The 26,339-nt window shown below is 42.2% G+C and overlaps 2 protein-coding genes across 11 annotated transcripts in view; one reads left to right on the top strand and one right to left on the bottom strand.

Moving 5' to 3' along the window:
- The window catches only part of tanc1b (tetratricopeptide repeat, ankyrin repeat and coiled-coil containing 1b), a 92,600-nt gene extending 81,890 nt beyond the window's left edge, over nt 1-10,710 (top strand). For 4 of the 10 annotated variants that reach the window (XM_068572170.1, XM_068572168.1, XM_068572167.1 and 1 more), the window contains 9 exons: nt 3,401-3,534; nt 3,797-3,920; nt 4,072-4,247; nt 4,425-4,557; nt 5,224-5,253; nt 5,377-5,468; nt 6,002-6,148; nt 7,727-7,827; nt 7,928-10,710. In XM_068572170.1, the coding sequence (XP_068428271.1) occupies nt 3,401-3,534; nt 3,797-3,920; nt 4,072-4,247; nt 4,425-4,557; nt 5,224-5,253; nt 5,377-5,468; nt 6,002-6,148; nt 7,727-7,827; nt 7,928-9,602 (2,612 nt within the window). In that variant the 3' untranslated portion in view covers nt 9,603-10,710. Of the gene's footprint in view, nt 1-3,400; nt 3,535-3,796; nt 3,921-4,071; nt 4,248-4,424; nt 4,558-5,223; nt 5,267-5,376; nt 5,469-6,001; nt 6,149-7,726; nt 7,832-7,927 lie in introns of those variants that run through there. The other 6 variants (XM_068572174.1, XM_068572173.1, XM_068572169.1 and 3 more) reach the window with 3 other exon arrangements.
- A 651-nt stretch (nt 10,711-11,361) lies between these two features.
- LOC137783087 (WD repeat, SAM and U-box domain-containing protein 1-like) lies at nt 11,362-24,521 on the bottom strand. The gene is made up of 11 exons (XM_068572864.1): nt 24,124-24,521; nt 23,071-23,258; nt 22,193-22,279; nt 20,524-20,617; nt 19,960-19,993; nt 19,768-19,808; nt 19,289-19,395; nt 18,688-18,717; nt 15,479-15,655; nt 11,797-11,931; nt 11,362-11,718 (listed from the first exon to the last, which is right to left on the bottom strand). The coding sequence occupies exons 1-11, from the start codon at nt 24,519-24,521 to the stop codon at nt 11,567-11,569; spliced, it is 1,443 nt and encodes a 480-aa protein (XP_068428965.1). The 3' UTR covers nt 11,362-11,566.
- Nucleotides 24,522-26,339: the final 1,818 nt, after the last annotated feature.

Genomic DNA, 26,339 nt, shown 5'->3' with positions numbered 1-26,339 from the left:
CGAAAAAAAAAGTGCATTTTCTACAGACATAATGAACATTTAGTGGTGTGTTACAGGTAGATATGCAGCTTAGAGGAGTTCACGACAGACAGTAAAAAGGAATTTGTCCATGTTCGCTTGATGCAAACAACAGAAATGATCAGCGCTGAGCCGCACTATATTAAATATCAGTTTCACTTTAAATCCCTTCTCTACCATCCAGCGTGCAGATTTAATAATCCAACCTGGTAACGCTCTGATGCAGAGAATGACAAACCCGACAAAGACCCTGCAATATCCCCTCTAAAACCATCCATTCATCGCTGTCTCCAAAACAATTCTCCGATAACAACCTGTCTCTGTGAAGATGAATTTCATATTTAAAATTCAATGGAATATTACATCTCTATGCAAATGGAGCTACTGCCTTCTGTGTTTAAATAGAAGCAGATTGAATTGCACAGCTGTGGAAGCTCCATCTTTTTAAAACCCCCTCTTAGGATGCAAAACTCTTCATCGTTATGCAAAGAAAGGTAATTTACCTGCAAAGAATCATTGAGGTGAACACTCAAGGCAAAGATCAACAAGTCCTTGTGTTGCAGGAGAGTAATCTTTTGTAAATCATGTATCATTGTATGATTTTGTTGTTTATATCCCGTGCGATGTACAGATGAGTATAAATCACCCTCTGTCTTTTTGATAAGCATCTTAAAAATGAATATATGTTTAACAACTTATGAAAATGTAAGGGGCTAGTGGCTACTTTGATGCATATTATTCTTGTCAGTAGTTGTCATGGCAATAATCATATTAAATGAGAACATATTTATTTTATTTGAGACAGGATTCCACTTTATTTTGGCATTGAGCATTTATTTGGTGGTAAGTGCTTGTCTTTGTTGAGTTTATATGTTCGTCCTGGTCAATGCTCTCTTTCGCGGGTCTTAAGCATGTCGAGAAATTACCGACAGCTCTAAATACTGTCGTTAAAATAAGAAATATAAAATGCTCCTGGGGTCTTTTCATCCTCTGTACAAGGCTCTGCTGTATTATGTACAAATTTGTATTATTATGTACAAAGAGCGCAAGTGCTCCTACTGTATAATAAGAGCACAGCATGAGCTAACCCAGGCAGCTATTTGTGGGTTTGCTCAGGTGCCTGGGGAAAAGATGCTCTTTATTCTCGCATCAAGTGACAAACACCTGCATTTTTACCGCGAGCGCTGAAGCCAACCCCGTGTTAGCTGATGAAAAGATCTTTTGTTACAGGCTATATTTAAGCGTTTTGAAGAAAATATTCTTCATCCAAACTCATGCTTCTAAACGGGAAGATGATGCGGAAATAAATCGTCCTAAATAAATGGGAAATGTAACTTTCCCTTCATGAGCTGCAGGAAATGTTGCTCCTTTTTTGTCACTGATTTATTTATTTCAATGTGGCGCAGTCAAATGTGAACAAAAACTTTTCAGATAATAGAAATTTGGTTCACAGAATGGGAGGAAAAGTTGTCTTGTGCTCAGTGTAAATGCATTTCCTATGTAAAAGTCTTCCAGCTTAGAAACTTTGCCATTTTACAAATGACAAATCAAGAGTTTCTTTTAACATGTTGACTGTCACCGTTTACATTTTGTTAATTATCAAATTATACTTTATTGAATTAGATTTTAATTTATTAACTAAACTACCGATAAATTATAACATGAGCAAGCCCAACTTTAAAAATCTTCTTCTAACTCGGGTTATAAATGGTATATTTATAGCCTTTAAGCAGTGTCGGTAAAACAGCTTGATGTTTAATGCATCTGCAAAGTTTTTGTTAAAATGCCAGGTCACAACCTCTTGGTTGTTGTTGGTTTCTCCAGCTTAAAAGGGAAATGGTGGTGGATAAGGACATTATTATATGTTTACTTTGTAAATCCGTCTTATCAGATGGGGATTCAAAGTCTCCTCCTCAGGACACTGGTCATGGCTGCTTTGAAGGAGGGCTCCAGAAGGAGGCAGCGCAGAGTTGAGACGAGGCTGATGGATGTCTTACAACACATATGCGAAGATCAAATAAAATAAGGCAAGAATAGACAAGTGGCAAGTCAAAACCTTGTATTACTCAAGGACACTTTGACATGCAAACTATGGGGAGACCAGGGACCCAACCAGTGAAATCATGTATCATGAACCAATGAAACAATGAACGGCCAAATGTAAAAAAATAAAAATAAAAAAAATAAAAAAAAGGGGAGCTCCTTCTCTGAAGAGCAGGAACGCTGAGATGCTTTAGTTTTAAGAAAAGTGTTTTCACTAACTCGACATAAAGACATGTGACCGTGTGGAAATGCCACGCAGTGAGTGCTTCTCAGAATACATTGCGTTATGTAAAGATGGGCGTCACTCTCAACATGAACCACTGCACAGCTGTTGATGGTTTGTTCAGTGTAAACCAGGTGCTGCTAATGTTGCTCTCTGGAGCCCTAACAAGGCCTAAATTTAGCCTCTCAAAATCATTGTTCTCCACTGGGCCGCGTGTGAGGATATCCATATTTTGAGCGGATGGGGGGGGGGCTGTTTGGCTGTGTCTGTTTATCCAGATGGATGATGTCAGTCAGATATGGAGGCTCAGCGGCACCTTAAATCTCTCTGAGGTGAATATGAGAGAAGAGCTGTTCTGATTCTTACGCTGGATCTCACTCTGTTTTGACAAGCAGCGCTCATTTAAGACCGGCCCATCTGCTGCCGTACGCCAGCAGCAGCCGATTAACTGTAAGCGGTGAACATTTCAAGAATCTGTCTTTCTTCACAGACCCCAATACAAGCACAATCATGTTTTCTTCTTCTTTTTGTTAGAAAGGAATTTGACGCAGTTAAATCCATTTAATCATGTTCTGAAAAAGATACAAAATATAAATAACAACGGGTGTTTATCCCAATTGTTTTACTTTGTTGTCTAATGTTTGTCTGGTAATGCATAAAATCTCTCTGTACAAGGCCCGGAGAGCTTGAGGCAGAATGTAAATGAGTTTAATAAGCATAGGGTAATTGTCTGTTTTTAAACCCAATTAGTGCCAGGCATTAGCTTGCTTTTCTTGACTCGTCTTTGAAGAACAAGAAGGATTGTAAGACTGCAAACAGTATGAAGATCCAAGTCTCTCCCTTTCCACATACTTGCGTTAATAAAGAGCCTTGGTGTTGCTCGTGTACAGAATAAGTCTGTGTGTACTGTACATATTGTCATCACTAATCTTCTAGCTATACAGTATCCTCTCTTACTGTTACACTCAGCTCACTGTTAAGTGTGATGCTTTATATTCCAGTCTAATCTCACTACTGTACGATAACCTAACCTTAAGTTGCTCCTCTGTGCTAATCTAAATAAAGAAGTAGGGTCTACTTCAGATCTTAACAGCTGCTCCTTCATCCTCTCTTTAGCCTTGACGGCAGCAGCCGGCCGGGGAAAGATGGAGGTCTGCAGCTTCCTATTGGAGCAGGGAGCGGTGGTGCATCAGGTCAACCGGCGGGGAGTGTCTCCTCTATTCTGCGCCGTCAGACAGGGACACTGGCAGGTAAGACACGCCGAGTTGCTCTTTTCAGCCAGACAAACTATCCCCCTGTATCCACAGCAATCGCACCTCAACATTCTCTTCTTCTAAGGAACAGTGTGTGGTATTTGATTGTTGTCCATATTTATATGTCCTGCCCACAGAGCTAGTTCTGGTCTAATTGTTTCCCGACACGTGGTCTTAGTCTCTGCGAAACAAACTAAATTGAATAAGCTCATGCACCTGGGTGTGTTTGACGCCTGTTCTCTGACTGACGGTTTCCTAGATTGCAGAGCGACTATTGCAGCACGGTGCTGATGTCAACATCAGCGACAAGCAGGGCAGGACCCTACTCATGGTGGCTGCCTGTGAGGGTCACCTGAGCACCGTAGAGTTTTTGCTTTCTAAGGGTGAGCTACAACATCAGCACCACAGAACATCCACCATTATTACCATGATTCACCAAGAAATGACAAGGCAGTGACTAAATATTGTCTGGATGTATAAACTTAACAGAATGTGTTGAAATTAAGTATTTAATTACTATTGCTTGTTTTAAAGGTGCATCTTTGACTTCGATGGACAAGGAGGGACTGACCCCCCTGAGCTGGGCATGTTTAAAAGGACACAAGAACGTTGTGCAGTTTTTGGTGGAGAAAGGTGCAGTGATCGACCACACAGACAAAAATGGACGAACTCCACTAGACCTCGCTGCCTTCTATGGAGATGCGGAGATTGTAAGTGAAAATACTTTCAAACGCCTCAAAAACACCAAACGTTAACACCACACTTCATTTGTCCTTCACTGAGAGCGTCCCTCGGCCATTATTGCACACATACCGTTCTGCATTAGGCAAGCTCATGACTGTCAACACGGTGTTTTTGAGTGTTTAACGGTTGGTGCTCTCATGCAGGTCCAGTATTTGGTGGAGAGAGGAGCCGTCATAGAGCATGTAGACTACAGTGGGATGAGGCCTCTGGACAGAGCCATAGGTTGTCGTAACACGTCGGTGGTAGTGACTCTGCTGAAGAAAGGGGCCAAGCTGGGTAAGCACAATGCGTTTCCCCCTATGTCCAGGTGTGAAACCTACCTGCTACTGTAAAGGTTTGAGTTTGAGTGTCGTCAGTTAGTTTACCACTCAGTCAGCCGTTACTCCTGTGGTCTATAGAAACAGTTTTTGGTTTGCTAAGTATTTTTGTTTTGCCTCTATGTCAAGCTTGTTTCTGTCTACTCAGTATCTCATGGTACAAAAATAAGATCAGACTAATTTTGTGGAATGTTCCAGAAAAAAGCCCTGTTTCCATTCCTGACTTTCACTCGCTGTTCAGCTTCTGTGTGTGTGTCTGTGTGTGTGTGTGTGCGCGCTCACTTTTACTCTGTGTGTGTGTGTCATTCCTCTTCTCCCTCATGCTCTGCTTGGCTAATTTAAGAATGTGACTTATCACCTAAATGACATTCATAGAGCTATCTGGGTCTGCGGCTTATCTCCAGTGCACTCTGCCGTCTCAGAGAAATAGAAAAAGAGTCATGGGTAGAACATTTCTTTTTCGGCACAGTTCAAAACTTTTTCAAGTTGATTGACGCATAATCATATCTGGTCACAAAACACTTCACACCTTTTCCTTTCACTACAAATGACTACTCTTGCATGACCTCTTTTCTCTTCACTCTCTCCCTCCTAACTCTGTCTTAACTGCCTTCAATAAACTAAGGCTACAGAACGTCACCTTACGATCGATCAGGTACAATCTTTAGGTAACTTTACCTTGTACCAATTTCCAGAGAATACAGTGACCTGCTGTTGGCACCAGCAACAACAACTTAACACAACTCTCGACTCCTCTCTTTCCCCTCTACCACCACAGGGAACGCAGCTTGGGCCATGGCTACTTCCAAGCCTGATATCCTGATCATCCTGCTTCAGAAGCTGATGGAGGAGGGAAACCTCCTTTACAAGGTAATGTGTAACGGGGAAAAACAACTGTAAAGAGCACGTTTCAGTCTTTTTGAAATGTTTCATGTTCGCAATCTGTCTGGCTGTACTGAGTTATTAGTAGATGTCAGGCTTTCTCATATGGAAGGGTAAAAACATTGAACAATATTATTCAGTTGAGCACAACAATGAAGTGATAACCATTCCTTCATAGCTCAGTTAAATGCAGAATATGAATAGATGTGTATGTTCTGCACCACTTAACGAAGGAGCCATGATTGATGCCTAACATTTAACAGCTCGAGCTCGTGGGAGAAAAGACAAACTTGTCAGTGTGTGCGTGTGTGTATGTGTGTGCGTGAGTGTGTGTGTGTGTGTGTGTGTGTGTGTGTTATTGGTCCGTGATGCTCATATGATTGATGAGAAGGGAAGGCTCAAGTCAGAGAACAGTTTTGCAGGAGTATCTGGTGAATATCTCTGCCCTGCTTCTCTCCTCTCGTATTTTCCTTCTGGTTCTGTCCTCTTCACTGCATGTTTGCCCTCCATGTGTCCTCCAGAAAGGGAAGATGAAAGAGGCCGCCCAGAGGTACCAGTACGCCCTGAGGAAGTTTCCTCGAGAAGGCTTTGGCGACGACCTGAAGGCATTTAAAGACCTGAGGGTCTCTCTATACCTCAATCTTTCTCGCTGTCGCAGAAAAACCAACGTAAGCCTCTCAAGAGACACTCCACTTTCTTTTTCTTTGTTCCTCAGCCGGTGCAGCTATTCTTAGCTCAATCCTTTAATGACTGTTTACACAAGGCGTCTCACTTACCAGAGTTTTATTTGTAAGTGAGTAATGAATATCATGGGGTTAATATTTGCTGGAGAATAGACTTTTCTTCTGGTTTCATCAACTCTTTCATAGACAATGTTAAGTGTGTTAACATAACACTGAAAAATAAGTATTGGTTGAGATACAAATAAAAGATTATCAAATAAGGAGGCACCATATATATCAATAACTCCAATAGCATATTTCCCTTCACCAAAAAAACAATTGTAGAAACAAATGTCCTGTTCTTTCCTTTTTACATCAGAAACTTTATTGAATGTTTGTTGGTAATTATTAGTCCAGGCAATAAGAGATTCAAAAGAGGCAATGTCTGTCATCACTTTGAATTGTTCAGCAAGACCTGTTTTTGGTTTCTTGGCAGAGAACAATCCATGAAGCAGCAAGTGCACATCTGAAAGTTATTCCTACTTAGAAGAGATCAGTACACAGCTGTGCCGAGCGGCCTATGCAACCACTCACTCATACTCACTTCCAGAAAATGAGCAAAGAAACACTCTGAATGAAGAAAAGTCCTTCTTTCTTTTACACTTGTCAACCATGAGTCCAATTTAAAAAAAAGAAAAAGTGAAATGTGTTAATTTGCTGACTCCGCAATATTTGCCACTATGCTCTTTCACCTTTTTTCCTAAAGCATTCACGGTAACTTAATAGAGTGTTTGCCATCATTAAATACAACTGAAGCTGATTAGGCTCTCCTATGCTAATCAACATTTTGAAATGTTTTAGGCAAAGATGAATGAGTGACTAGGACTCCAGCTTGTGAAATGAGTTGAGCATGTGTGGGAGTGCAGGGGAAGCTTGTTAGTGTTCAGATGGCAACATGGAGGAAGCTCCAAGCCCACTGGGCAGTGGACTCAAATCTCCTCAAATCTTTTCAATTCCTGCTTGTGCAGCCTGTCTACTCACTCAGCCAGAGTTTCTGTGCCGAGAAGAGATTTCACAGAATGATGAATTAATGACTATTGCAGAAGGACTGAAGAAAACTTAGGACTTTCTAAATTGTTCTGTCTTCATAATTGTTTCTACAGAAAAGCTCTTCATAAAGATTTGTTTACATAAGTCTCATTCTAGTCATGAGTCTTAGATATAAATCTAGCAGGAAGACTTTTGGAGCAAACCAGCTGATAATGTGATTACATCCCAGAAGCTAGAGAGATTCGGGGGAAACAGGCACCATGAGGTTGTCTGCGGTGTGTTTCTACAGTAACAGCACCCAGGCATTGGCTGCCAGGCATTTTATCACTTTACACAGAGAGCAAAATTGCTGGAGAGATGTAGCATGGGTTAAATGCTGTCATTGCTTAGTCTGAAAGTACTATAGTTTCTTATAAAACAAGCTACAAGGACGAAACCTGTGTACTGTATATTTTTGAATCTTTATTTCTGTGTTTGAAATCGAGCTTGAATATCATCTGGCTAACTCATGTGTTAATTCTGCTCCCCCTGTAGGATTTTGGGATGGCTGAGGAGTTTGCAACGAAAGCACTGGAGCTGAAACCCAAATCCTACGAGGCCTACTACGCCCGAGCAAGAGCTAAAAGAAGCAGCAGGTAAACTATTGAGCACAGCTCCTGTAGTTGTTGTTGATGGTGTATTATGTAGTCTGGTTCCGGTAACAATGTTTCTCTTCATCCTTTCTCCAATCCACAGGCAGTTTACGGCGGCCCAGGCTGACCTGCATGAAGCAGCCAAGCTGTGCCCCAATAACCGGGAAATCCGCCGTTTGCTGGCTCGAGTGGAGGACGAGTGTAAACAGATGCAGCGCGCTCAGACTAAAGGAGGTACTGGAGCTGCAGCTGCCTCCAGCCAGGCTTCTGGAGGCCATGAGTCTGACCAGGAGCAAGACGACGGACAGGAGGACCCTTCTGAGCACAGCCTTGCAAGGAGCGTGGAAGGACAAAGAGACATTCTAGAGGAAGAGGAGGAGGAGGAAGAAGAGGAGGTCGATGTCTCGCTGAACGACAGACCAACTGAAGCCTGCTGGTCACAAAACAGTTATTCCTACAACAGAGCCGTGCCCCCTGAGCCCGTCAGCAATAGTTTGGGCCGTCAGAGTCTGAGTCCCGGCTCCCCCCCGGGCCCCAGCAGGCTTCCCCCCCACCGGTACCCTCGAGAGCACCGGGAGGCGCTGGCCCAACAGGGCCTGGTCCTGCAGCCAACCAAGCAAGCCCAGATAGTCAAGACCAACCAGCATATGAGCTCAATGCAGGGCGGGGCCGTGGGGGGCCGTGTGACAGGGGCCAAATCTCAGTATGCTCCCTCCAGTCCCTTACCGAGCCGACACATGTCCAGTATCCTGAGGCCAGGCCCCGGCATCGACATTAGCCCTCTGCCGCTCCCAGCTGACGAGCCTGTGTACGGGAACCGCGCGTCGCTGGCGGCTGCCGCCACCTCCACGGGCCTCAGCGCTGAAAACGAGAGCCTTCATTCCTCCCAGGTTTCCTACTTGTCCTGCAGCAGCTCAAAGGCTCAGGGCCAAGACCGACTGTCTGTCCACTCTGCGTCCTCCCTGGATGGTTTGGCCTGCTCTGGTCCCGGACCTCAGGGCAACCACACTGACCCAGGAAAGGAAGGGATGTGTGGTGCAATAGGATCACAGGGAGGAGGCGGCGGAAGCAGCGGCAGCATGCGCGTGTCCAGTTCCACCAGTAGCCTGGCATCCAGCAGCAGCCTATCAGACAGCAGCAAGCTGGGCCCTGATGTCCGCACCAAGATCTCTGACAAAACAAAGCACAGCCAGCAGGCCAGTTTTTCAGCGGAGTACAAACCCAGACCCTTCATGGGCATAATTGACAAGACGGCACGCTTTCTCCAGCAGCAGCAGCAGCAGCAGCAGCAGCAGCAGCAGCAGCAGCAAACCCAGCAGCAGCAGCAAATCCAGCAGCAGCAGCAGCAGCAAATCCAGCAGCAGCAGCAGCACCACGGTTTGCAGAGTTACCCGAGTCTGCAGTCTGCGAGCCGCAGCTGGCTGAACCACTCGTCCGACGGTCTAGTGTGTCACAACATGTCAGCGATGGCCCTGCTGCCTGTCGACTGCGAGCTGTCTTACGCCAAAACAGTGAGCACTTACCAGGAGCAGCACAAACCTCCACCACCTCAAGGTGCTATGGCATTGAGTAGCTTACAAAACGGCATGCACGCCAAGGAATTCACAGAGAAGTTCTGCCAAGCCGCCAACTGTTACAAAGAGTCCAAGCCAGCACTGGCGATGCCACACTCGTTCATGGACAGTAAACCCACGCAGCCTGGCCTCGCCCGAGATAATCCTGCCATCCACGGAGCTTCAATGAAACCAAAGCGATCGTTTATAGAGTCGAATGTGTAGAGATGTTTGTTTAATCTTTCATACAGTCCACAGCGCACACAAAAACAAGCAAAAATCTCAATTGAAGAGTTGTTTCATTTTTTTTTTAAACCAACCCCGAACACAATCGTCTCTTTTAAGCCTTGCATGAAGTACAGTCTGCAAGCCATTTGTTTTCCTTGTGTCAATAGAGACTGCAGGCAGTGTACCGAATGCTCCAGATTTTTCTCCTCCCGACCCGTCGCTTGTGGCTGTCAGCTTCTGTTACATGACAACATGTCGGCCGTCATTCAGCCAAGCTGGAGACATTGCACTGAAGGAAGTATTTGGACATGTAGTGTACAGTCCTCATCAACGCAGCGGGACAATGAGCACTTTATACACACTTAGGCCACGCAAGTGCTTAAACAACATATTCAGTTACAGCATAATGTTATTACAGAAGAGTTTATGGTGAGTGAAATGGGGTTTGAACTGTGTTCATTACGTCCATGGTGCTGAGAGAAGAGAGATAAGGAAGAGGAAGTGAAGGTGTTAGAAAGTCTAAAAGGACGGGCATTCCTGTGTTTTACGAAGGATGTTATAGATCCTCTTGTGTATATAATATAAATATGTATTTTTCCTTCTTTTCTGTGAAGATCTATGTTGAGTGTATTGACAAATTGAGACTTGTGTATTTTGAGTTTTATGCACAATGTTGTTTAAAAGGTGTTAAAGGTTCTTAAAAAACATTTGTTAAATGTGTTTGTACATTATATAAATCACCATTAACATTGAATTGAAATCCGTTCTGTATCAGCTTGTTGTTGCTGTCTAGTTTAATTTATTTACAGCGCCAATGGCTTCGTTAATTGTAAAAGCAATATATTTTATATAGTTATTTTTGCACAGCTAATAAGACATTTAATGATCCTCAATAACGTTGAGTTTAATTGTATGCTACAATTGCAGTTTATATTACAGAGTAAAAATGGTTTTGGGGCCGGTGCCATCCGCTCTATTTTAATATGTACGTTAAATGCAATTGTTGCCATGTTTTCAGTATTGTGAGCTTTATTAGCTGTGATCACATACTGTAATAGGACATAACTGCCATTGCCACCATGCGAGAGAGAAATAAAGACCCACTGAGGAGAAAACTAACAGGTCTACTGACTTTTATTCTCAAAACACAAGTCTGCCAAGTTAAGAGGACGTGATGTTCGTCATGAGCCTAAAGAGGAGCGTAAATATTATATGGTCGTTTGGTTGCTTCCAAAAAGGATCAATAAAGCGGGGCAAAAGCATGCTCAACAGCGGCCTCTGTGGCCACACATGGGAATTACAGAGAAATGGCACATGGATTACAATTAATTTCAGTGTTTGCTTTTTGTATTTCCATTCAGGATAAACTGTGTGGAACGCTAACATGTCGTGTAACAGTAGAGACGCGTTGGTCAACAACGTTTGATAACATTAGCCACTGCTTGATGGTCATATCAGACTTGCAGTAACTACAGTGCAGTACTAGTGTATTGATTAGATTAAGGCTTTTCTTTGTTTTTTAAGTGAACTTTTCATTTGTCAGAACAGCACAAGTGACCATTTATTATTGGATAATGGAAGATGCTTAAACACAAGCTAACAGCAGCACAAGTAGATAAAATAAGATGGTCCTTTCTTAGTCCCTCAGTGGGAAATTATGGGATTACATCAACCCTTATTCACAGTAAGTAGAGAAAGTCATACACTAGTCATACACATTTAGTTTATTGTGAATTAAATTAGAGAAAATGCGTTATTTTTAATTCAGTTACATAGCGTTGCTTCAAGTTATCTTGTAAATATACAGTATAATAATGCCTTACAATTAGCAGATGTTTTGCTAGACTCTTTACAAAGTAAATACCCTAAACAAATCTTTTATTAGTAGTAATTCCTCAATGATAATTAGAGCACTTCATATTAGACACGCAGCTCCAGTATAACGATAAAGTTCCTGCTGTCTACTGGCTCTGCTTCCATCTTGTTATTGCCATCTTCAGAGCTCTATTGGGGGTCAGGAACGTGGCCTGGAGGAGCAGGTTCGTCATGGGGCTGCTTTTGTTTTTTCCCCTGATCCAGCTCTCAATGGCTTCTCGCTCGTAGGAAAACCCATCTGTGGAGTAGATGCACATTGTGACGCCATATACACACACGACACGTTCGGCAGGTTTCTCTGCATTTGCTGTCTAACCTGCAGCGATGACTGGATCCTTCATCAGCTCTCTGGTGATTGGACACAGGAACTCATCTGGGGCATCGGATCCACTCGGCTCCACTTTCAAGGCCTCGATTTCCCTCAAGAGACGACCGCGGAGGCCCACAGACTCTGAGAAACCAACACTGTTTAGTACAACTGGTACTTGCAATACACACAGTGCAATTTCTCGCAACATTTAAAATTTGTGACGCAGATGATTTGTATCCATTCCTTTACTGACTGAGTATTTATTAATAATAATAATGCACTTCTTTCAAAAATAATCTGAGTGCCACAGAGACGATACATAGTAAACCAAAATAAAAATAAAAAATAGTTAAAGTCTTCCTGAATAAAAAGGTGTAAAGACAAGTCTTAAGAGTCCAGTATTTTACATAAACCAGCTCAAACCTATTGAACAATAATGTTGCTCCACTAAAGACGCATCAGTGTTTTTTTCCCGTTGAACAGAATCAGCGGCATCACTCGACAGACTGACTTTGTCCTCTCTCTGGCCTCCAAGATAAAACAAAAGCAGGAATAAATCTGAACCTCAGAATCAATCTGTGCCCAGACACGAAGAGCCAAACATGTTTACTGTGTGATGATTGCTTCACAACTCATGCAAGGTGTCTCCCCTGAGGAGTTTGTGTAGGTTCTGGTTTCAAAGTTAACGTCTCAGTATTCTATTCAGAAATGAAAACATATTTAAGAAGGGCCAAAGGAGGAACAAGTTGCTCTGCACACAGCTGCACGTCTCCGCACACTGACCACACTCTTTGAGTTTGTCATCAACTGCAAATTTCCCCACCTGCTCGAATGGAGGGAGGACTTGTGCAGCCCTCATGATTGGTGTGTGTCTGTGTATAAAGTAGCAGGCAGAGATACAGTGACAGAGCAGCTGCAGTAGAAACCCATTCTGACCAGCTTTAAGACCTCAAGAGATTATGTCTCAAATATATTGTTTTCATGTTTATGTTCATTTTTTTCAAACATATTCTATCTTCAAGGGTACAGCAGTTTAATATAAATAATATACATTTATTTACATCTTTCAGTCAGGTTTTTTTTTAAATTTAATAGTCTGAGTTTATAAACTACTGAAATCAACCCATAACATATATACACACATATACAACAAACCAATACAGAATTTAATCTCTACCATGTTACTAAAAACTCTAATTCCCACCAAAAAACAGACATGATGACCTCAGTGTCTTCAATGGTTGCTAGAGTTTCTGAGCTGTATTGTGTTGGTCATTCATTCACGTGTGCAGAATGCTTAAGAAAACTGGTTTTCGGTTTGGAAATTATGTCAAGAATAGAATACCAAAACAAAAGGAGGATTTTTTTTGGAAAAAAAATGACAGTATGACTTAACACATACGGAAGAGACTTCTGGATATATGTTGTATAGGTTTGTCGAGAATAATAGGGTATGTCTGGTATGAATGAAACATTTTTTTAAAGTTTTTTGAATGTGTGTACTCACACTCTTCTTCAGCAGAGAGTCACGATGCATTCAAGTACACGTGACAAACACTGGCTACCTCGATGAACTCTGTGCCGAGAACATCGTGCATTAAACTTTAAAGTGAAACAGGAAGCGGTTGAAGTTTGCTGTCACAATCATAAATACCTTGAATCCTAAAGGAAAAGTGATGTCGCTCAATCAAAATGTCTTCTCCCAATGAAACACGTGGAACCTATTAAGACCCTCTGTTCATCCAATAAATTACTCTTGGATGGAAAAACAGCACTTAACAGCTCTATAAGGGTTAAGATTTCCATAAGTTCCCACATATTTCATAAGGACTGAAGCCATTAGTACTATACGGTCCACTTTACATTTAGATTGATAATTTGATGAGACGCTACAATGAAACTGCAGAATAAGGCTGTCCACAGAGACACTGAATTAAATCCGAGAAGAACTACCCCCCCTCCCCTACCCCTCCTTACTCAAAGATTCATGAATATTTCATTAAGTAAAGTGAGCTTGAATCAAATTTTCCGTTTGTGTATGTGTAAGTGTGTGTCTGAGCACACATTCTCATTTTGAACAAGCAGCATGCATCAAAAATTATAGTTGTTGGTTGCACAGCCCAAATAGGACAGAAATTGTGGCAATCTGCTGTTTCCTCAGTTCTTATTCTGTGGTAATGATGAGAGGCGTCTTCAATACTAAACGCATGGGAAAGAGACGCTCCGTCCAGAAAATAGAATAGAGCACAACAACCATGGAGCATAATAAGTAAGCAGCATGCGAGGGAAGTCGGCTGTACCGTTGTTTTTTTACTGTGTCCAATTAAAGCAAACAACAATAGCCAGAAGGGCGTTTCTACTGTGATTAAGGGCGGGCCTGTGATGCAGCCAGTTACATGATTACAGTCGGCACAGAGCACTATAATCAGACTGAAGGCAGCTTTTCTCAGCATTGTAGCATTCATGGTGTGTTAACTGTCTGCTGACTTCTCAAAACTGTGTGTGGAAATATGAACTGAAGATTTGCTCCGCTGAAACTAATTATGATGACATACTTACTAAAAAGCACACACGCGAAGGAGACAAAATACAAGGTTAACAATAATCAAAATGTCTTATTTCAACAGAAAATAATTAGGTCTTAACTTGCTGTGAGGAAGTGTGCTCTTTTAGCATATTTTTGACCAGGTGTGCAGACACAGAGGCCTGTGTGTGATCATGTAATGTGAGAAATAAGGTGAGAGATTTAAAAAAAATGATTTTTGCTGTCTGAATTCATGAGATGTCAATTGAAGGTGCATTGATAAATGATTTATTATCAATAATATGGATTTCACTGTGTTTTATTAGTATATTTAAAACACTTCGTATACTCTATTAAAGTGTTTAAACTAAAATCATAGATTGGTTGATGATCATGATCTGGTTCCTGAAATATTTAATAATGGTTGAATTGTATAATAGATAGTAATATGCATAACGGGGGCACAGGTGTGAATCTTATGCAAAGGGTGCCTCCACAAATGAGTTTGACCCGTAAACAGACACAATTTTGGGCATCTGGTGCCAGAGTTAGCAAAAGCTAACGCAATTTATGGATTAACATACATTTCATTCGTTTAATGTGTATAAAAACTGAGATGTAAAAACCCTAACCCTTTAAGAAACAGAGTAAAGTAAGGGAAACATGGATGCTCGTGTCTGGACTTTGTGAGCTACTGTACTCTGCTTGCCTCCTGGCTGCAGATTGAACAGTGACTTTCCACACCGAGACCTTGGACGACCCTGAAGGGACTAATCTTATTTTCAGAGGGATTATCATTGTTTGTGACGTAAAGGTCATCCCGTGGGGTACTGTCCTCACAGCGTGATTTGTGATTGTATAAGCAGATAGAAATGTTGCAGCTCAACATCCCTAAATCAGATCACTGTTTGAAAAAGAGTTGTGATGGGAAAAAAAATTAAAAATCACAGCGTCAATAAAAGAAAAAAAAAAAGAAGTGATTTATGTCATGCTATCCAATTGAAGCTTGTCATGGTTTAGGATCAAACAGTAAATCCCCACAAAAACATTGAGTCCCAGGGTCCCTGTGCGCGCGCGCGCGCGCGCGTGCGTGCGTGTATGTATGTGTGTGTGTGTGTGTACTGACACTAATGTGCGCGATTGTGTTTTATATTCCGTCCTCACCAATTCCCAGCTCTGCTGCCGTTTCCTTGTTTAGCCGGCAGAGCTCTGCTCCATCGATGTTGTTGGTTTTAAAGACGCTGACGAGCTCCTGCAGTCCTTCCTCACACAGCCAAGTCTGCACATCCTCCTCCGACCAATCAGCCACCAGCAGCCTGGAGTGACCCGGCAACTTCCTTCCTGCGAAACGCACAACAGGAAGGGAGCAAGTGCCCTGCTATTATAACCCCCTTCTCCTTCCCATCCCCTGAAACAAAATGTATCTGGTTGAAACAAACGATTTCTTTTACAATCCACAGAAAAAAAAAGGATACACTCCCTGATCCCAGGGTTGTTTTACTTCAGATTATGACAGCATGCAGCTCATCAACCTTCACACGACACTATGCGAGTGAGCGACTATCGTTTATCCTTCGAGTCCCAGACAAACTGGCCTGTTGTGTGCCGGCCTCGCTAATGACACCTCTCGGCAGCCTCACGGTCGCAATCGCCCGTCATTATCTGTGTCGAGGATAACCCTGAAGCCTGGGAGGTGTTGCTCATTACCACGCTAACCACAGGTTAGGTCGACCCCCGTCCACACCTCTTCCTGCCACTGCTGGCCGAGACAACTTTCAATCAATTCATAGTTTCCTTCAAAAGAGATTGTGGTTTTGATAGCACCCTCAAAATATGCCTGCACCTGAGAATGAGTGAGGTTTTGCAATTGAAAAAAAAGACACTCCTCACTCCAAATGTCCCACATCCTGTCTTCTTTACGTAGGCCTGTTAAATAGGACGGCAGCCAACTCAAGGTGAGGATTTCCTTTTGGATAATACTGTAAATATGCTCACATGCTGATGTTTTCTAGGCAATCCTTCCCATCATGTTTACCGGTAAGCATGCCAACATTAGCACTAAAGACAGTCCAGTGTTGTTTTCCCTTATTTGGCGAGAGTACAACTCCTTAAACATAACTCATTCCCCAAGCACAGTTACACTGAGTGGAAATACACACTTATCTGCACGACAGAGAGCAATGTAACACCACCTCCTCTCTGCAGCCCTGGAGTCTCCCAGTCTAGGAGGCTGAGTCATGGAATCACTGTGCCAAAATCATGAAAACCTCACAGATCTTTACTGCAGACTGGGACTGCTTAGACTTTTGTGTTTAATTACGTGGACAGATGCACATATGAGGCTCTCTTCATCATCTATCTGACAATTTTCTGTCGCTTCTCCTGCGCTGGGTCGTGGTGGCAGCAGGTTAGGCTAAGTATTCCAAGACATCCCTCTCCCCACAATCGTTTTCCGGGCCTCTCCTGAGGGAGTACGAGGTGTTCGCAAGCCAGATGAGCTACATAATCTCTGGAGATTGTTCTTGGTCGACACAGGGCCTTCTTTACCGTCCCCATTACTCACCGGATAAGACTGGAGATGTGGAGACTGCCCTATTTTCTTTGTTGCCAACAAATCCCATGAAAAGACAACAAACGACAAAGTACGAACAAGAATTGTTTCTGCAGCCAAAGAGTGATAACTTATTCTGCACTGTCATTGACCTCCATTAGTAAATCGCATCGCAATTGCACTACAAAAACAATTCTGTGATAATCATTGTGATCTATGGAACATCTTTAAAAAGAATAATAATGATATCAATTAATTTCATCTTTAACTTTGTTTAGTGTGGATTTTGTCTCTTTTTTGGAATACTAATTGCACACAAAATAACAGTATGTGATAAGAGTCATAGGATAATAAGACTAAAAGTAGAAATAAAATAGTATTCTAGGTAAATAAAAGTGTCAATAGAGAATGTTATAAAAAGTGACATTAAGTTATATGTAAAAGTCAGTGTGCTATTTCATAAATAAAGTCATCGTACCGTAAGTTGTACATAAAGTCATAGAATAGTATGTCGTAAAGTCTAAAAGAGTCATAGTATGGGAAGTCAAAATCAATATTGAAGTATGTCATACACAAAGTGAGCGTGAATGGTTGTCTGTCTCTATGTCGTCCCTGTGATGGACTGGCGACTTGTCCAGGGTGTACCTTGCCTTCGCACCTTGACAGCTGGGATCAGCTCCAACGCCCCGCGAGGCCGCGACCCGAATGAGGATAAGCGGTTTGGATAATGGATGGATGGATACACAAAGTCAGAGCATGCTGCATCTAGTTCTCAGCTAACCCTCCATGAACACAGGTGTTTCCAATCACTGCTGATTAGACTACTTAGGCTAAAGCTAGCTGCCTGCTATCGGGAATGACTTGACCAATCTTTACACTTGTAAGAACGAAAACTGGGGAGGTTGCCCGGCCTCAGCAGGTGCAACACAACTTACAGGAGAGTTAACAAGTCAATCAAGTCCAGCCTGCAAAGAAGAGGTCTAATTTAAACAACAGGGAAACACCTGTGTGGGAGGACTATTGATGTGTGGCATTAACATTACATCGTGGGTTGTTTTTAGTTGCATCCTCCACTGCACTGTATTTTAGTAATTCAGTTTTGCTCCATTTTAGCTTTAAAATCTTATATGTGCTTTTTCATATTGTCTTAATGCTTATCTTGTTCAAAACACTTTTGTAGTCCTGTTTAAAAGTGCTAAACTTGCATAAAGAATCTACAGCTCGCGACTCAGCAGAGCTTTGAGTTGTGTGTCTGCAGCTAACATGCTAATGTTTAGCAGATAACAAGGGTACCGCCATCTTAGATAAGCATTTTAACAGTTGCTTCTAAAGGACTAAACATGGAGTACAGCTGTGGCTGATGGGAATATCATTTGTTTTGAAAGTCAGACAGCCAACATATTCTTCTTTTAAATCATGAGGGGAAAGAGAACGGTAGCACCAATCAGAGTCACAGTGCTAGCTAACGCCTTCTGTGCCCATATGTTTTTTTTTAATTACTGAAATGAGACATATCTGTGATGCATTAATAACAATTCAGCAGGAACAATTGGGCTTGGGAAGGTGTTAAGAGACGGACCAACACAGTATAGGTTTAGTCTTCTAATGGGATTTCCTGGCATTAGAAACATATTGAATAATGCAGCCTTATCCGTTAAAGCCAGGCAGTATTTTTTTGGCATCCCCATTAGTTTCACTAAAGCACCTTTAGGTTTTTATGTGTTCACACAACTAGACATACAGAAGCTATACAAACATGATAAGGTTTTAGCTCAGAGTGGTAAGATTTCTAGAGGAAAAACAGAGGAAAGCAAGTATTTACCTCCGCACACGGTCGGACTTGATTCAGAGGCTGCAGAAAAACATAAAAGACAATAACTTTAATATGTGAAAAGGAAGAAAGAAAGAAAGATGAAAGAAATGGGGAGATAAAGAGAAAGAGGTAGAGGCATAAAAGGCAGATCTTCATTGAGATTGAATTTGCTTCGTCAACATCAACCTGACTAATGGCAGATGGGAAGTTGCCCTGATGAAACTTCAAGGCTTCCAGATGTCTAACGATTGCACCTTTTCATTTAGTATTCCAAATGTTTTCTTTCATGTTGGGTTGGAACTTTCTACTTTTTTCGTGTGTTTTTAAAGAGGATTCAACACAGCTCTCTGAGGCTCAGTGGTACTTTGCCCTGCTGCACCAATAAACATCAATGACAATTCCTCCTCTCGACTCTGCAGCCAGACAGCAATACACATGTAATAGGAGCTTCTCCTGCTGGATATCTCCCAAAACACTCTTTAGGGAGGCTTTGCTGCTCCAAATGGCTCCTGGGCTTTGAACCACTGCTAACAGTCTGTTAAGAAAAAGAGGAGTGATTGTGCATTTGAAGGCGCCTACCTAAACAATTTCATGTTAAATATTTATTTACCAGTTCTGCTGACTTCATCTCCTATTCTCCACACGTTTACGGTTCGGTCCATGGAGCCAGTTGCAATCCATGGCATGGTGGGAGACAGAGCAACAGCAGTCACGTACCTGCAGGGAGGAGCAAGAGGAGCAGAAATGTGAAGGGTGTGTGTGACGGACTAAAATTGGCACCGGAAAAGATCGGCTTTAAAAGTCAGCTTCAATCCACCCTTAATAAAATATAAATTACAATCCAGTCTTAGATCATACTGCATCTTAAATCCTTTCAAGCACTTCAAAGGGCTCTGCTGGTGTCCACCTGCGGTGCCACCTCAATGACTGTCTGAAAGCAGCGCTACAGTATATACTATTGCATCACTGCACCCGGTGCTTCTGGGACAAACTAATCAGGCAAAAATCACACGTTTTGATCTAAAACTCTTTTGCTGTTTATCCAAAAGGCGCAGAGATTGCATAGTTGCGGGAGGTCAGGTTGTTTACCGGTCATGCTGCTTCAAAGTGTGGAGCAGGGTTCCCAGGTTCTGTAAGCAAAGAATAAACAAACAGGGACAGAACAGGAACGTTTGGGATCTCTGTGTTTACAGTAGTTAGAATAAAATATTTAGAAAAGTAGTTAACTTAAGCAGCAAATCCCCAAAAAAGAAAACTTAGTGGTTTTTGTGTTTTACTTACAGCATCATATACTGCGACACTTTTATCCATCGAACTGTTGAATAATTAGAGTTAAGTTATTTGCAAATCTATATCTTCACACATTTGCAGTACAGAATTAACAAAAAAATGTATTTAAGCAAAAATACACAGATGATTAAAATGTTACAAACACAGATTAACCTTCAGTAGGTTTGAATTAAAGCCAGAAGCAGCGGAAAGATGCAAACAGAAGTTTAAACGCAACTAAATACAGTCCTCCTGTGGCCTGCTGAAGAAACAGCTGGATCAGTGCTCAGCAGTGGCATCTGCTGTTTACAGCACAGAAAAAGGAGCATTTAAAACATGTGAGGTGAGATTCATTTCAACCTAATTCATCCCAAATGAGCAAATGATTTCACAACAAATAATAAATAAGTCAATATTCAGTTGGCAACACAGGAGGTGTTTATTAGAGCTGCTCACACGTGTGAAGATGAGTTGTGCGTCTGTGTGTGTGTGTGTGTGTGTGTGTGTGTGTGTGTGTGTGTGTGTGTGTGTGTGTGTGTGTGTGTGTGCGCGTGTGTGTGTTGACGTGTGCGTTACCCCGAAACGAGCAGCTTTCCATCTGACGAGAAGGCACAAGACAAAACTGGAGCTGACTGGCTGGTGAGAGTGTGCAGCAATGTCATGGCACAGGCTGAGGGGTAAACAACAAACATATGTTTACTTACATTAATTACATTGACTTGCATTCATTTCCGGGAGACTTTCCCTAATCCCTACCTGCCTCACCTTAACCGTTACCACTGACCCCCGGTCTTTAGTTTGAAATATGTCTTCAAAGTTGGGAACGCAACACGGGCACGCACACATGCACACTTCAAATTAGATGTGTGATTAGATTAGATGTGTGTGTGCATTTGCGCGCGCACACGCACACACACACACACACACACACACACACACACACACACACACACACACACACACACGCACGCACGCACGCACGCACGCACACTTTTCTTTGTTAAAAACTCTCTTCCCGCTTGTCAGTTTGAAGCTGTGCCACCTGCTGACAGCTGCTTGGGAACAGAAGATTTTGTTTTTGGCAATAAACCTAAGACATGCACAGCTTAAGATGCAAACACACTTACGAGAACAGAGGAATAATTCATTGTGCAATAATGATATGTGCCAACATCAACTTGTCTGTAGCAGTATCTGAATTGTTTGCCCGTAAATACACACGCATTAAATTAAACCTCCTTCTTTTCCATTAGAGTAAAATGTTTTCAGGCTCTGTGGGAGCTTAATTTGTTATTTGCATGCATATTCATGATGTGAAGTACCCTTACCTCTCAGGGTAAAAAACTAAAACGTATCATCAAACCTGACAAAGATCTAACAGCACACTTGAGAAAATTAATTAAATAAGATGCGTTATCGAGAGGTGTGCTGCTGGGTGAAAGAAAAAGGCAACAAATTTGCCCACATTTACATTTTTTTTATGGAAGAAAAAAAAAATATATCTGTAAATACAAAGTAAACCCAGACAGAACACCTAGGTTCAAAATGTTCCTCTTGCTTCCCTGCATGATCTATACTTGAGTCATTTTTTTCTGTTTAAACCAAGGAAGAGGGGCTAAAGCATGCACTCCTCTTTATAAGACAAGATAAATGCACATCTCATGAAGGCGGCCTTGTTAAAAGCTCCTCCAGAGAATGTGGAAAAAAACAAAAAACGAGGACAGACATTGTTCTGTGTCTTTCTACAAGCTGCGCAGAGATGAAAAATCCCTGTGGACCCCAGTGGGTCATCATCCTCCCTAGAAACGCTCGTTACCACAGCAACACTACTTAAGAACTAACAACATTGCATGATCAGACACTAAACGAAGATAAAGTCTGCTAACACAACCTATAGACAAACACAAGATGTCCGTGTTCTGCTGTGGGCGGGACACGAAATGAATGTCACAGTGAATATGTACACGGTGTGCACCTTAGTCCCTCTCTGACTCGTCTACACACACTCCCACACTGTCCTCTGCAGCTGCTGTATTTCAGCAGAATGTCTTAAAGTGATCCATTATTAATGAGTCGGGCTGCAGCTGATTTATTCCACACACTAATAAAATTCCTCTATTCTGCGGAGCAATTTCAAGGTTAAAGCAGTCAGCAGGTTCTCTCTGTCTCAGCTCTCTCGCTCCATCTCAAGTTGGAGAGAGAAAGAGACGTTTAGTTGAGGAGACATGCAGAGGGGTCGGCCTACCTGCCCCTTCACGCTGGGAAACAATCCGTATTTTCAGCTGGCTATCCTGTCCACAGGAGGCCAGTCGAAACTCCACACGGCAGCCATCTGCAGAACAAAACACAGCCGCGTTCCCCCTTTCAGAATGTTCATGCTCGACTGACTACAAAAACAAAAGAAGACAAAAGTCGTCTGACGGGCGGTTTGTGAAGTGTTACAGCACATAGCGAGCATCTTTTACACCGTGAGGCATGAATGTAGTGTTTGGATTAAAGGGAGATTTCCATCATACCAAAAGTGGCAAATGTGCATTTTTGATTCATGGATGCAATGCAGCTTACTTTTAAGTTACTGCTAAGTGTGAAGGATTTCAGTGTTATCTGTGAATTAATTCATGTTGTGTAAAATAAACTCGAAAAGCCAAATAAATATGGTGTCACAAACTAAATGATTAATTCACCCAAAATCCCAAATATTGCCTAGACAGTTGAATAAGTAGAACTACATTCTATTGAAGATATAGTGCAGATAAAAACTGTCCACAGTGACCAAGATAGTGTTCTGTTCGCATAATCTTTAACTATTTTTATAATTTGTCAATAGCATCGGATCAATGAAATGTCTGACGTCTTCTGCATGCTTGTTTTGTGTCATCAAAAGTCCAAAACCCAAAGATATTCTGATATTTTATAATGGTTAACAGCAGGAAAAAGTATCAATGAGCATGAAAGAAAAGAGCATGTTTACCATTTTGCTGAATAAATGTCTTAATGAATAATAATAATAATAATAAATCTTTCAAAGCATCAACAAGCAAGCATGTCTCGACACCACATAACATAAATTAAAATATGTTGTTGATTTGGGTGAACTGGCCCTTTTAAACACTTAGAACTCACCAACTTTAAACTGCGGTGCGAAGCTGCAGCAGGTGACCCCCAGGTCATGGGCATCCTTCTCAGCATGCAGGAGGTTGATGTTCGCATCCCACAGTTTGAGGTCTCCGAGGGTGCAGCCGGTCACAAACATCTGGCTGCAGGGAGAGAAGCAGCAGGCCACAACACTGGCCTCACTCACTGTACTGCACCTGGAATGGACATGTTAGATATGCACATTGGGTCAGACTAATAACAGACTAGTTATGAACCAGGTTTACTTGGAAGTGTGTAAAATGAACAATTAGCATGAGTTCATGATCCCGGCTTGACCTTTGACTTAACATTTGGATAAAGTTATAGAGAGCTGGACTGAGTTTAGCAAGATTAATTTAAAGCACCCGTGACAGCCTTGAGGGTGCTTGTAAAAGCTGAACTCCTCAGATGATGAGTTTTATTAACATATTTCTTCTCAATTGGTTAATCTTGACAATAGGTTGTCCAGCTGGTGGAGTTCATTATGAGTCTCTCTTGTTAAAGCTGCCTTAATGTAACAGCGAGTGATTGATCTTTCTTTAGAATATTAGTTCAGTTAATTACAAACTAGGATCGACGGGGGATTAACCAAACCAGGGTGGAGAAATTCAAATGGAGTTACAGATGTTTTACAGCTAAGAAAACCTGAAAAATGTTATGTGTCTGTGTTGTGAACAATAGGGTTCCAAATGAATACAATATGTTCTGACAAACATGTTTTTATCATTTATTCCTGTGTTTTATCTGTGCTTGTCTCCCTGCTTTGGGAGACAAGCATGGCTCTTGTGACATAATCACTTCAACACATGTCCCTTTGTGCACTAAAAGATTAATCAAAGAAAATAATCCACTCACAGATGAATTTTAAACCGTGATTAAGTAATATAATAATTGCGGACAATAATCATGAAAAGGCCCATCTATAGAGAAATACTTTGGCAAGGAGCGGGTCACTTAAAATGTAAGGTCATAACTATGCAGATAACTGGTCCTTGGTTGCAGTTTTAACTGTTGACGTGGTGGCCACTGGGTCACACTGACCTGCGTAACGTCTTGGAGGGGAAGTCCCAGAGGGCCACGGTGCCATCGCAGGCCCCGGCCAGCAGCAGGGAGGAGTCCGGTGCTACTGCGCATGCTCGGAGCGGACTGCGGGCCGGGTGCAGCAGCACCGCAGCCACCTCACCTGTCTGCGTGGCCCACGCGACGGTGGACCCGTCTGTGGAGCAGCTGAGCAGGTAGCGGCCGCACAAGCTGAAGCAGCAGCAGTGAACCCCGTAGCCGTGGCCCGACAGAGGAGAGAAGGGAAGCTCCGAGAAGTCAGCCGTGTTATAAACACGGAGGGTTTTATCCCCGGAACAGGTCGCGAGGAGCGACGGAGAGAAAGCACAGCCGCTGACTTCGTCGGCGTGGTGCCGTAGGGCGCAAAGTAATGACACCATTTTGGGACAGATGTGTGTGGCTCTGCCGAGGGAGACGTTCACACACAAGGTGGCGCAAAATGACCAATTATCTTGCCTGTGAGAGGGGAGTTGTTGGTGACAGCAGTCTGTCTGACGTTTTGTTCAAATACAGCAAAGATACAAACCTCAGCACAAACTGTTGTTCCCATGTGCCGACGGGTTCTCATTAAATACTTCCTCTTCCAGCTGTACAGGCAGATTATCTCGCACAGCTTTTAGTCACGTGACGCTTATAGAGTTGCACAATGTTCATAGTCCAATTTCTTTCTGTAATTGCAATGCTATACTATGTTATAGCCGTCTGTGTGTCTGTATATACAGTGGGTACGGAAAGTGTTCAGACACCTTGAAAATGTTCACTCTTTGTTTCATTGCAGCCATTTGCTAAAATAAAAAAAAAGTTAATTTTATTTCTTATTAATGTACACTCAGCACGCCATCCTGACAGAAAAAAAAGCAGGTTTTCATGTTTTGCACTGAGGAGAGGCTTCCTTCGGGCATCTCAGCTATAAAGCCCTGACTGCTGGAGGTCTGCCGTGATAGTTGACTTTGTGGAACCTTCTCCCATCTCCCTACTGCATCGCTGGAGCTCGGCCACAGTGATCTTTGGGTTCTTCTTTACATCTCTCACCAAGGCTCTTCTCCCACGATTGCTCAGTTTGGCTGCACGGCAAGGAGTTCTGGTCGTCCCAAACATCTTCCATTTAAGGATTATGGAGGCAGCTGTGCTCTTAGGAACCTTCAGTGATGCAGAAATTCTTTTGTAACCTTGGCCAGATCTGTGCCTTGCCACAATTCTGTCTCTGAGCTCCTTGGGCAGTTTCTTCAACCTCATAATTCTTATTTGCTCTGACATGCACTGTGAGCTGTAAGGTCTTATAGAGACAGGTGTTTGCCTTTCCTAATCAAGTCCAATCAGTTTAATTAAACACAGCTGGACTCCAATGACGTAGTAGCCCATCTCAAGAAGGATCAGAAGAAATGGACAGCATGTGAGTTAAATATGTCACAGCAAAGGGTCTGAATACTTACGACCATGTGATATTTCAGTTTTTCTTTTTTAATAAATTTGCAAAACCTTCTACATTTCTATATTTTTCTGTCAAGATGGGTTGCTGAGTGTACATTAATAAGAAATCAAATGAACTTTTTTTTATTTAAACAAATGGCTGCAATAAAACAGAGTGAACATTTTAAAAGGGGTCTGAATACTTTCCGTACCCAATGTATATACTACCCGTAATGCAAGATTATTACAATTTGACTTACTCTGAATCAATAGGAACGACAACGAAGGCATAAACTTGTTATTTGAAAAACGTTTATTTTATCTGTGCCACACACTTACTATTCAAAAATAATATTCCCACAAAAGTCTCTACTCATGTCACAATATTCATAATAAAATACAGTTACTTCAAGTCTTCTGACTTCAGCTGTCTTGAGACGCCTCCGCTGGACCGTGACTGTCTGACACAGCTGGATTAAAGCCCACTGCAGGTTTTACGGCTGTCCACAGGATGTCTGACAAGACCGGCCGAAGGAAACGCTTGGAGATGAAACACACTATATGCACCACATAAATTGTTTTCAGAGGAGAAGCTCGAAAGAATATTACTTTTTGTGTAAGGGTTTCTGACACTATATTGTGCAGATCACACAAAAGGTACACAGAGAAAATAGAAAAAAAAGCACACTGTTTAGAGGTCAGAGGTCAGGCACTACAATACTGAGGAGGCCAGTGTTAGAGTGGATGTTCAGCACAGGCAGAGCACAGTATAAGACATGGAGTGCTAC

Source organism: Clinocottus analis, unplaced genomic scaffold (assembly GCF_023055335.1).
Source record: "Clinocottus analis isolate CAN_PGR_092001 unplaced genomic scaffold, fCliAna1.0.p SCAF_12, whole genome shotgun sequence".
Taxonomy (NCBI): domain Eukaryota; kingdom Metazoa; phylum Chordata; class Actinopteri; order Perciformes; family Cottidae; genus Clinocottus; species Clinocottus analis.
Note: the sequence above shows the minus strand (reverse complement) of the source record. Positions and strands in the feature narration are given on the sequence as shown.